The 13,517-nt window shown below is 33.8% G+C and overlaps 1 protein-coding gene across 1 annotated transcript; it reads left to right on the plus strand.

Moving 5' to 3' along the window:
• Nucleotides 1-8,881: 8,881 nt before the first annotated feature.
• Nucleotides 8,882-9,808, plus strand: LOC103680611 (olfactory receptor 14A16-like). Its single transcript, XM_008710110.2, has one exon. It carries the CDS (start codon nucleotides 8,882-8,884, stop codon nucleotides 9,806-9,808), a length of 927 nt encoding a protein of 308 aa, XP_008708332.2.
• The last annotated feature ends 3,709 nt before the right edge of the window (nucleotides 9,809-13,517 follow it).

Here is a 13,517-nt window from a genome sequence, read left to right on the forward strand (position 1 = left end):
GCCCTTCTCTTCACTACATCTGTATCTTTGGGGTAAATACCCAGTAGTGCAATTGCTGGATCATAGGGTAGCTCAATTTTTAACTTTTTAAGGGACCTGCACACTATTTTCCAAAGTGGCTGTACCAACATGCATTCCCACTAACAGTGTAAGAGGGATCCCCTTTCTCTACATCTTCTCCAACATTTGTTCTTTCCTGCCTTGTCAATTTCTGCCATCCTAACTGGTGTAAGGTGGTATCTCAAGGTGGTTTTGATTTGAATTTCCCTGATGGCTAATGATGTTGAACATTTTTTTCATGTGTCTGTTAGCCATTTGTATGTCTTCATTGGAAAAGTGTCTGTTCATATCTTCTGCCCATTTTTTGATTTGATTATTTGTTTCACATGTTAAGAGTTTGAGAAGTTCCTTGTAGATCTTGGATACTAGTCTTTTATCTGTAGTGTCATTTGCAAATATCTTCTCCCATTCTGTGGGCTGCCACTTAGTTTTTTTTTGACTCTTTCCTTGGCTGTGCAGAAGCTTTTTATCTTGATGAAGTCCCACAAGTTCATTTTTTCTTTTATTTCTCTTGCCTTTGGAGATGTGTCATGAAAAATGTGGCTGTTGCTGTTGTCAAAGAGGTTGCAGCCTATGTTCTCCTCTAGGATTTCGTTGAATTCCTGTCTCACATCGAGGTCTTTCAACCATTTGGAGTTTATCTTTGTGTATGGTGTGAGAGAATGGTCAAGTTTCATTCTTTTGCATATAGCTGTCCAATTTTCCCAGCACCATTTCTTGCAGACACTGTCTTTTTTCCACTGGATGTTTTTTTCCTGCTTTGTCAAAGATTAGTTGCCCAAGGAGCCGAGGGTCCTTTTCTGGGGTCTCTATTCTGTTCCATTGGTCTATGTGTCTTTTTTTTTTTTTTTGCCAGTACCATGCTGTCTTTGTGATCACAGCTTTGTAGTATAGCTTGAAATCTGGTGCCATTATTATTCAACATAGTACTAGAAGTCCTTGCAACAGCAATCAGACAACAAAAAGGGATAAAAGCTATCCAAATTGGTGAAGAAGAAGTCAAAATGTCTCTCTTCACAGATGACATGATGATCTATATAGAAAACCCATAAGACGCCACCCCCAAACTACTGGAATTTGTAGAGCATTTCAGTAATGTGGCGGGATACAAAATCAATGCTCAGAAATCAGTTGCATTTCTATACATGAACAACGAGACTGAAGAAAGAGAAATTAGGGAATCCATTCCATTTACAATAGCACCAAAAATCATATGTTAACTGGGAATTAACTTAACCAGAGACGTAAAGGATCTATATTCTAGAAACTACAAATCACTCTTGAAAGACATTGAAGAAGACACAAAAAGATGGAAAAATACTCCATGCTGATGGATTGGAATAATAAACATAGTTAAAATGCCTATGCTACCCAGAGCAGTTTACACTTTCAGAGCTACCCCAATCAAAATACCAATGACATTTTTCAAAGAACTGGAATAAACAGCCCTTAAATTTGTGTGGAACCAGAAACGACCTCAAATCACCAAGGAATTGTTAGAAAGGAAAAACAAAGCTGAGGGTGAAGAAATCCTAACAAAGTAGGAGCAAATTGTATCCAACAGTACATTATGGGAATTATTCACCATGATCAAGAGAGATTTACTCCTGGTCTGCAAGAGTCATACAATATTCACAAATTAATCAATGTGATACACAGCATTAATAAAATAAAGGATAAGAATCATGTGATCTGCTCAACAGATGTAGAAAAATATGACAAAGTACAACATCCATTCTTGATAAAAACCTTCACAAAGTTGGGATAGAAGGAACATAACATCATAAAGACCATATACAAAAGTCCTAGAGCTAATATCACCCTCGGTGGGGGAAAACCGAGCGTTTTCCTTGAAAATAGGGAAGAACACAGGTATGTTCACTCTCTCCACTGTTATTTAACATGATACTGGAAGTCCTAGATTTAGCAATCAGACAAGAAAAAGAAATAAAAGACAAAGTCATCCACATCAGCAAGGATGAAGTCAAACTTTGACCCTTCACAGATGACACAGTGCTTCATGTCATAGAAAACCCAAAAGACTCCACCATAAATTTGCTAGGACTGCTAAATAAATTCAGTAAATTGGCAGATTGAACAAAATCAATCTATATAAATCTGTTACATTTCTATACACCAATAATGAAGCAGCAGAAAAATAAATCAAGGAATTAATCCCATTTACAATTGCACCCAAATCCAACAGACACATAGATATAAACCTCACCAAGGAGGTAAAAGGCTTGTACTCTGAAAACTATAAAACACTGATGAAAGAAACTTAAGAGGACAGAAAGAAATGGAAAAACAACCCATGATCATGGATTGGAAGCACAAATATTGTTAAAACGTCCATATTATGTTAAGCAATCTACATATTTAATGCAATCCCTATTAAAATACCACCAACAATACACAAAAGACCCCAAATAGCCAAAGTAATCTTGAAAAGGAAAAGCAGAACTGGAGGTATCATGATTCTGGAATTGAAGCTGTATTACACTGATGTAGTGATTGGGACAGTATGATACAGGCACAGAAACAGACAGATAGATCAATGAAGTAGAATAGAAAACCCAGTAATGGATCCACAATATATGGTCACTAATCTTCAATAAAGCAGAAAAGAATATCCAGTGGAAAAAAAGAGAGTCTCTTTAACAAATGGTGCTGGGAAAAGTGTACAGCAACATGCAAAAGAAGGAAACTGAACCACTTTCTTAAACATACACAAAATAAATTCATAATGGATGAAAGACCCAAATGTAAGACAGAAAGCCATCAAAATTCTAAAGGATAACACAGGCAGCAACCTCTTTGACTTCATCCACAACAACTTCTTACTGGGCACATCTCTGGAGGCAAGGGAGACAAAAGCAAACATGAACTATTGGGACTTCATCATGATAAAATGCTTCTGCATGTGAAGGAGACAGTCAACAAAACTAACAGGCAACATACTCAATGGGAGAAGATATTTGCCAATGTCTTACAGATAAAGGGCTAGTATCCAAGATCTATAAAGAACTTGTCAAACTCAACACTGAGAAAACAAATAATCCAGGTAAGAAACAGGCAGAACACAAGAATAGATATTTTTCCAAAGAAGACATACAGATGGCTAACAGACACATGGAAAAATGCTCAAAATAACTCACCATTAGGGAACTACAAATCAAAACTGTATTGAGATATTACCTCGTACCTGTCAGAATGGCTATAATTAACAACTCAGGAAACAACAGATGTTGGCAAGGTTATGGAGAAGGGGAATCCTCTTACTCCATTGATGGAAATGCAAACTAGTGCATCCACTCTGGAGAACAGTATGGAGGTTCCTCAAAAAGGTAAAAATAGACAGACAGAATGACAGAAGGAGATATAGAAAGACAGAGAGAGAGATACAGAGAGGGAGTGAGAGATGGAGCCAAATAAAGTTGGAAACAAAATATGTCAAAGCCTATTGGCTATAAGAAAGAAGTTCTAAGAAAACAGTTTATAGCAATAAAGAAAGGAATAAAGAAAGATAGGAATAAAGAAAGACATCACATAAAAAAACCTATCTTTATACCTCTGAGCTACCAATATTCTCAACTGTGAAAGACTGAAAGCATTTTTTCTAAAATTAGAATTAAGGCAAGAGTGTTCACTCTAACCATTCTCATTTAACATATGCGGGAAATACTATCCAAAGAAATTAGGAATGAAAACTACATAAAAGTTATCCAAATAAGAAAAGTTGAAGTAAAAATTGTCGCTTTGTGTAGATCAGATGATCTTACATATAGAAAATCATAGACTCCACAAAAAAAGTGAGAAACAATAAACAAATTCAGCAAACTTGTAAAATGCAAAGTCAACATACCAATATCCACTGTGTCCTTACTCACTAAAGCCAACTATCTGAAAAAAAAGAAACACAATTCTGTTAACAATAATATCAAAATAATAAAACACTCAGGAATAAATTTAATAAAAGAGATGAAATATCTGTGCAATTTAAACTATAAAATATTAATTAAAGAAGTTGAGGAAGACACGAATAAATGGAAAGATAATCATTTCATGCATTAGAAGAAATAATATTGTTAAAGTGTCCTTTCTTTCCAAAGTAAACTACAGAGTCAATACAGTCCCTATCAAAATCCTAATGGAAAAATCTATTGTTTCCTGAGTTGTTAATTTTAGCCATTCTGACTCATGTGAAGTGCTATCTCATTGTAGTTTGGATTGGTATTTCCCTGATGCAGAGTGATGCTAAGCATTTTTTCATGGGTCTGTTGGACATTTGAATGTCTGCTTTGGAAAAACGTCTGTCTGTTCATGTCTTATGCCCATTCCTTGACTGTATTTTTTATGTTGTTGTTGTTTTTTAGGGGTTGAGTTTGATAAGTTCTTCATAGATTTTGGATACTAGCCCTTTATCTGATAAGCTGTTTACAAATATCTTCTCCCATTCTGTAGGTTGTCTTTCAGTTTTGCTGATTGTTTCCTTTGCTGTGCAAAAGGTTTTTAACTTGATGAAGTCCCAATAGTTCATTTTTGCTTTTGTTTCCCTTGGCTTTGGAGATGTGTCTAGCAAGAAGTTGCTGCAACCAAGGTTAGAAAGGTTCTTGCCTTGGTTCTCCTCTAGGATCTTGATGGTTGGTGAAAATGAAGAGAAAGGGGAACACTTTGACACTGTTGGTGAGAGTGAGAACTAGCATAATCACTCTGGAGAACAGTATGGAGGTTCCTCAAAAAAGGAGAAAAAAATTGAACTACCCTATGACCCAGCATTTACTCTACTAGGCATCTATCCAAAGGATACAAATGTAGCAATTTGAAGGGGCACATGTGCCCCAGTGTTTAAAGCAGCAATTCCCACAGTATCCAAAATATGGAAAGAGACAAGATGTCCATAGATAGATGAATGATTAAAGAAGATGTGGTTTATATTCTACAATGGAATATTACTCAGCCATGAAAAAGAATGAAATCTTGCCATTTGCAATGACATGGATGGAACTAGAGTTCACTATGCTAAGTGAAATAAGTCAGTCAGAGAAAGACAAATATCATATGATTTCACTCATATATGGAATTTAAGAAACAAAACAGGTGAACATAAGGGAAGGGAAGGGAAGGAAAAATAAAATAAGATGGAATCAGAGACATACCGTAAGAGACACTTAACTATAGGAAACAAACTGAAGGTTGCTGGACGGGAGGTGGGTGGAAGGGTGGGGTGATTGGGTGATGGGCATTAAGGAGGGCACTTCATGTAATGAACACTGTGTGTTATATGCAACTGATGAATCACTGAAATCTACTTCTGAGACTAATAATACAGTACAACTTAATTGACTTTAAATTTAAAAAATTACAAATCCCAAAGGCAATTTTCACAAAATTAGAATAAAACAATGCGAGAATTTATTTGGAACTCCAGAAGACGCCCATGTGACTATGAAAATTTTGAGTAAGAAAGAACAAAGCTGAAGAAATCAGTTTCTAATTTCATACTGCATTACAAAGCTATAGTAAATGAAACAGTATGATACTGGCATAAAAGAGAAACAGTATGATACTGGCATAAAAAGAGATATATAGACCAATGGAACAGTATAGAAAACCCAGAAGTAAACTCACTCATATATGGTCAACTAATTTCAAAAAAAGACCACAAGAATCAACAATGGGGAAAAGACTAGTTTCTTCAATTAGTGGTGTTAATAAAACTGGATATCCACATGAAAAATTATAAAACTTCACCCTTTTCTTACATCATACACAAAAATTAATTCAATGTGGATTAAAGACTTAAACATAAGACCTGAAACCAGAAACATGTTGGAAGAAAATACATGAGAAAACATACTTGATATTGATCTTAAAATGTGTTTTTTTTAATTTGCACCAAAAGCACAAACAACAATAGAAAAAAAAGTAAACCATCAACAAAATAAAAATGCAACTTATGGAATGGGATATAATATTTACAAGGACATGAAAATGGTCAACAGACATACGAAAAATATATTTATAATCAGGATGAAAATGCAAGAAAATCCCACAGTGAGATATCACATCACACTTATTATGATGGTTGTTACTAAATATTAAAAAGATATATGTCAAGGTGGATGTGGAGAGAAAGAAAACCTGTCCACTCTGATTGGGAATGTAAATTTGTAGACCTATTATGAAAAACAACATGGAGGGCCCTAAAATATATATGTATAACTAACATTCTATCCAGTAACGCCACTTCTGGATATATAACCAAAGGAAATATAATTTCTATTTCAAAGTATGTCTTCAATGTCATGTTTATCACAGCATTATTAACATTAGTCAAAAACATGAAACAATCAAAATATCTGTTTAAAGGTGAAGAAAATTTGATATATTTACATACATATATACAAATGTATATACACACATAATATTATTCCACACATATATATATACACACAGACATGGAATACATACACATACATGGAATATTACTTGGTGTTCTTTGGGGCTAAAATTATTTAAAGCCCCTAATCCATGATTTGATAAAATTACTCAAATTACACAAGATTTAAAAATAAATTGTGGCCCTGGAGGAGATAATGCTAAGTGAAATAAGTCAAGCAGAGAAAGACATTTATCATATAGTTTCTCTCATCTATGGAACATAAGAACTAGGAAGATCTGTAGGAGAAGAAAGGGATAAAGAAAGGGGGGGTAATCAGAAGGGGGAATGAACATGAGAGACTATGGACTCTGAGAAACAAACTGAGGGCTTCAGAGGGGAGAGGGTGGGGGAATAGAATAGGCTGGTGATGGGTTGTAAGGAGGGCACGTATTGCATGGTGCACTGGGTGTTATACGCAACTAATGAATCATCAAACTTTACATCAAAAACCAGGGATGTACTGTATGGTGACTAACATAATATAATAAAAAAACATTAAAACATAATAAATAAATTGTGTATGGTAGTCAAGAGATAAGTGGGAAAATGACATTTTACTTACTTACTACTGTACATGTATTGGCTAACTTTGAATTGAGAAAAATTTTGACTACTATGAAGAATCATGAGTTTAGTTACACAATTTATCATTTTTAAATTGTAACTGTATTGTATGTGCTTTAGGAAAATATGATAATTTAAAAATTAGTACGTAGAGAAAACATAGTAAGATCTCACTTATGTTGACGTATATGCTTTTTGCATTTGTATATTTCAAATACACAGGGAAATGCAAAAAATAAATACACAGGAAAATGCAAATAATGAAAAAAAATCACTTTCCCCCCCCCCAGGTGGTGGAAAAAAAAACAGGAGTGGAGATGAAAAAGGAAATTTAAGTTTCTCCATTATCTTACATCTTAAATATTTTATATGGCAAAAGAAATGATATCCTGCATATGACAAATATTTAAAAAAATCAAAATCGGTATCAAAGTAAAAAGACATAATAATCACTTTTGTTCAAATTAAAATTAATACATTACATAATGCAAAATCTATTAAAAGTATTCTTGTAATTAGAAGGTCTCATGGTGGGTAACCCTACTGGGTAAAAAAAGAAAAAAAAAAACAACCTCAATGTGGACTTAATTCTTTGCACTTTGGACTTCATGATGTCTGCGATGACAACATGAGACAGTATCAGAACTCATGGTTAATGCAGCTGATTAGCTCTCATTCTAGTTAGTCAATTGTAAACATGCACAAACATGCAAGACCTGTATAAATATCCTTTTGAACCTGTGCTTGCCAATGGAGAGAAGACTGTCTTTTAACAACACACTGACAACCAAAGCAATAGCAATGTTTAAACAGGAATTTTTATCCTGTTGGACAACAGATCCAGATTTTCAACTTTTCTTCAGATATGAGAAAGTGTCGTTTATTAAGTTCATTTTTATCCATGGTATTTAAATAATTGACTCATAATCAGGGAAACCTGATTCTTATTAGGTAAGTGAATTTCTTCCAAATCTCTATGCATCTACTGTAAGTTTCCCAGTGTTATTCCAGCTCTCTTGCTATGTCTAAGTATGTAAATTTATTTCACTTGTTTGCATTCCACTTTTCTTCAGGAAAATAAGATAGCATTTTATTTTAATTTTGTTTATTAGTTACATGGGAGGCATGTGTCCTTAATGAAAGAAAATATATAAATCATAATAAATAATACATAAATATTTCTAGGACTTATTGACTTTTAAAATAAAGCTCATAGTAGCTTCTTAAAGCCCTTGTATAAATACCAGTGATTTTATTGTAACCTTTTTTACATGGAAGATGTATATTAGTATCTTAGTCTTTATCTTTCTCAGAGAAAAATAATACAATGATAATTTTTTAGCTCTACCCATCTTTCCCCTCTCCATTTACCTATGCTATAATAAGATAGAGAGAAGTAAAGGGAGCATAATCTCTGTTATCCATACTGACTCTTCAAATACACCAAGAACACAGCTGACTTTGAACTAAAGCAACTTTCCAAGAATGAGTAAACAAATTATTTTATTCCAAATTCCCTTGCTACTTTTTAACATATTCTGGCAACATCAAAAAAAATCCCTCATTTATGGATATGTGAAGCAGTATTTACCTATTTTATGCATAAATTTTAGGCTAACACATGAAAAAATATTCTAGCCTGCTTTAATGACTACCTTAATGTAATTTTTCCCTATATCCATTGAAGAAATTATAGTTTGCAAGATATGCTCTACACCAGGAATAACCTCACAATCAGTGAATAACAGAACAACAAAAGGAGACAGATTCTGAAGATTCAAGAAAAATTTTTCTTATGCTTAAAAAAAAATCATGCCTGAGAAATTAATGAATGTGACCCTACTAACAGGATTCTTGCTCATGGGATTCCCTGATGATCAGGTGCTACAGAGGCTCTATGCTGCCTTCTTCTCCCTGGTTTACCTGGAGGCACTGATGGGAAACCTCCTCATTATCACTCTCACCACCATTGACCAGCATCTCCAAACCCCCATGTACTTCCTCCTGAAAAATCTGTCTTTGATTGATATCTGTTACATCTCTGTCACTGTCCCCAAATCTATCATGAACTATCTGACCAATAGCCATTCCATCTCCTTCGTGGGATGTGCCTCACAGGTTTTCCTTGTTATTGTCTTTGCTGGCACAGAGTTTGCCCTACTTCTGGTGATGTCCTATGACCGCTATGTTGCCATCTGCTGTCCTCTGCACTATGAGGCCATCATGAATAGAGGCATCTGTGTGCAGATGGTGACAGCATCATGGTTCAGTGGGTGTGTCTATGGATCCATTCATGTTGCAGGTACATTTTCTGTCCATTTCTGTGATTCCAACATAGTGCATCAGTTTTTCTGTGACATTCCATCATTGCTTACACTGGCTTGTTCTGGGGAGCAAATTCTAGAATATGTGTTTATTATTGTTAGTTGTTGCTTTGCTTTTGTATGTTTTAGTTTCATGGTTGCTTCCTATGTTTACATCGTGTCCACTGTCCTAAGAATTCCTTCCTCACAAGGCAGGTTTAAAACCTTCTCCACCTGCATGCCACATCTAACTGTGGTAACGTTGTTCCTGTCTTCTGGATTTATTGCATATTTAGGGTTAAACTCAAAATCTCCATCATCACTGAATTTCTTTATGCCTGTGTTATATTCTCTGTTACCTCCCAGCCTGAATCCTGTCATTTACAGCCTGAGAAACAGGGACATGAAAGCGGCCCTTGGAAAAATTTTTTTGTGAAAAAATGACTCCAAATATATAAATATTCATAATATCAATGAATCTGGTATCTACTAATGTGTTCAAATTTTTGGTTTATACAAGTAGTTTGATAATCACAAATAAAATAGTTTCAAAGACAAATACACATAATTTCAAATTCTTTGGGCTATACAAATTGTTGTAAATTTATTAGATACATATTGTATCATTGGTGCTGTGCATAGGATGCTACATTTATATGGCGAGATGGATCCGAATGTCAGTTGAGTGTCTTGCATATAGAAATGCTATCTACTCACTCATCCATCCTCTCCCTGGGATAATCCCTTCTCCAATTACCAGCCACACACTGGTGAGGGGATTGCCCACATCCTGATAAAGTTCTGTGCTGGCTGAGTAAGAAGATACCTTGGAAATAGGTTTCCTAATGGCAGAGCTTAACTACCACAGAGAAGGCCAACAGCTCTTGATCAACAAAATCTTTCTTGATGTCTTTTGATCATTTTCTATTTAAGATAAAAATGCTTTGACAATCAATGAATCTGACAAAAAAAAATCTGCATTGGTAATTCCAGCCCCTTACTTGCTTAAGAGCTTAGAAACAATTATATGTCCTAAAACACAGTGAAAATAGAACAGGCATTGTGTGTGCTGAAGAATAGTCAGCAAGTGTGCTTAAAATCTATTGTAATTTGCCTAGCCTCATATTTGCCACATAGTACAGGAAATATTTATTTTTAAATATGATGTTAAGTGCTGTTAAAAACATCATTTATAAAGTTTAGCCACAGAAAAGCTTCTATTACACAATTTAGTTATAATGATGTCCATATGTATATTGTGTATCAGAATCAGATATACTATTTATAAAGTAATTTTCATATATATATATATATATATATATATATAAAAAGATCAAATGTATCAAAATTATGGGTATAAAGACTATAGGTTTTTTTAATTATTTTATTTATTTATTTATTTATTTGAGAGAGAGAGCACAAATGGAGTGAAGGGCAGAGGGAGAAGCAGACTCCTGGCTGAGCAAGGAGCCCAATGTGGGACACAGTCCCAGGACTCCGGGATCATGACCTGAACTGAAGGCGGACGCTTTACTGACTGAGCCACCCAGGTGCCCCAAGACTGTAGGTTTTGTTAAGCAAGATAATAGACAGTATACACATTCCAGGGTTTCACTATTAATCCCATGTATACAAAGATCAAAATGTCAATCAGTCTAGAAGGAAAGCAATAGAATATGTAAATGAGAAGCTGTGACATATTTTGTGTGAAGGAATGGTATAGAATAAATCTGTGGAAAGTCTATTCAACAATTAGGAGAGATATACATGGAATTAACCAAACCAATTTAAAGGCTCTTGATCTAAATTAGGAACTAAATGACTCAGTTACAATATGAATTGATGGTGCTTCAGATAAAATTACAAAAATTAAATGATAATGTTGGGTAAGACATAATATAATTCTAAAAAAATTCTAATATATGTATGATATGCTATTTGTAAAATAAATTTAAACTAATGTATAAAATGATTGTGTAAAGATGAAACAAAACCACATTCTTAAATAAAATAACACACATCGAATGAAGTAAATACACTTGCATGCAGAATTTGTATCATTAATGAAAAAGAGAAGGCATAAATATAGGAAGAATAGCAAGGAAAGCTTGACCAAATCAATATTATTAGGTATCTAAAATATACGAGATCACCTGGCTCAAATTTTTGACTAAATACAACTAAACATAATTCCTTTAAATGTTTTCTTACTGATGTCTATTTTTTAAGATAGAATTATGTTTTGAACTTATTGTGCTAATAGTTTTTTCCTTTCTCTTTTACAGGAATAAATGTTGATTTCTATTGTAGGCTGTACTTTTATCATAAGGTTGATCATTTTTTGTTTGAAAATGTTACTTTAAACAGAGAGTTTTATTATTTCCTTTTTCTGCTGTGAAAGCATCTTGCAGTATGGGTGCACACAGCTTGATATTATTATTTACTTTGTATTGTGTTGTTTAGTTTTTTTTTTTTTTTTAGTGTGAACATTCATATACTAATGTGTTTACGATATACAAAGAGACACACAGGATTTCCTCACCCTCTGCTAAAATGTAACTATATTGGCTCTTTTCCAATTTACTGAGACATAATTACAAATAGCATTGTATATGTTTAAGGTCTACAACATGTTGATTTAATACTTATATATTGTGATATGATTACTAACATGGATTTAGCTAAAACCTTCAACACATCACATAATTACTCTTTTTTTGGCATCATAGGAATATAAAAGAACTACTTCCTCTATTTTCAAGTTAAAAATACAGTACTGTTAAGTATACTCAAAATACTGTGCATTAGATCAAAAGAGATAGCAAGTGTTGGTGAGGATGTGGAAAAAAGACAACTCCAGTACACTGTTGAATTAGTTATTAGTATAGCTTAAATAAAAATTGTATGGAAATTTCTCAAAAACTAAAAATCTGAAAATAACTAAATTTGTTTTATAAAATGGATCAATTAAATTTCATTGAAGTTTGGAGGCTTGGGTCACAGGCGGCAATTGTTCTGAAAGACTTTATATCAAACAGAGTGTACCGATAAGAGAGATAGCATTAGAGAAACTGTGTTCATGATCTTTCCTGTTAACCCAACACAGATAACTCTTCAAATATTTAGATAATTAAATGATATAAATACTTAATATCTAAATATTTCATTTTTCATACACTGTTTTCTTGTGGATAGAGTAATAGACACCATATATACATCAGAAATTTTTGGTGAATTGCATGATTTGGAATTACTTTATGACAGTAGGCAAAAACGGAGATATTTATTACAATTTTTATTTCTGAATTTGGATTTGTTTCATAAAATTTATTACGTCTATAATATATAGATAATGAAGTATAAAGGAGGACATATGCTCACCAGTCAACTTTTAAAAAAAATCATTGCTTTAGATGTATGGATATTTCTTTGTTCCCAAGGCCACTCTTTTAAAAATTTCTAGTTTATACCTTTACTTTTTATATAGTTTTCACTAAAATATTTTCTCCATAAAAATGTGTTTGTTCATATGCAAGTTGTGTGTCTTAGCCAGCTTATACTTCCATAACAAAATGCTATTGAATGGGTAGATTAAGCAGCAGAAATTATTTTCTTTTTTTTTTAACTGGAATTTTATTTTATTTTATTTTTTATTATTATATTTTTATTATATTATGTTAGTCACCATACAGTACATCCCTGGTTTTTGATGTAAAGTTCGGTGATTCATTAGCTGCGTATAACACCCAGTGCACCATGCAATACATGCTCTCCTTACCATCCATCACCAGCCTATCCCATTCCCCTGCCCCCCTCCCCTCTGATGCCCTCAGTTTGTTTCTCAGAGTCCATAGTCTCTCATGCTTCATTCCCTCTTCTGATTACCCCCGCTTTCTTTATCCCTTTTATTTTCTTACAGTTCTAAAGGCTGGAATTCTAAGATCAAGGTGCCAGAAATGTCAGGTTCTGATAAAAGCCCTAAGCCTGGCTTAAAGATACCTGCCTTCTCACTGTGTCCTTGTATGTCAGAGAGACAGAGACAGAAAGACAGAGAGAGAGGGAGGGAGAGAGAGCATTCTTGGGTCTCTTCTTATAATAATCCTAACACTATCAGATAAGAGTGTTATCTGTGTGACCTCATTTAA

Source organism: Ursus maritimus, unplaced genomic scaffold, assembly GCF_017311325.1.
Source record: "Ursus maritimus isolate PB19 unplaced genomic scaffold, ASM1731132v1 scaffold_5, whole genome shotgun sequence".
Classification (NCBI taxonomy): domain Eukaryota; kingdom Metazoa; phylum Chordata; class Mammalia; order Carnivora; family Ursidae; genus Ursus; species Ursus maritimus.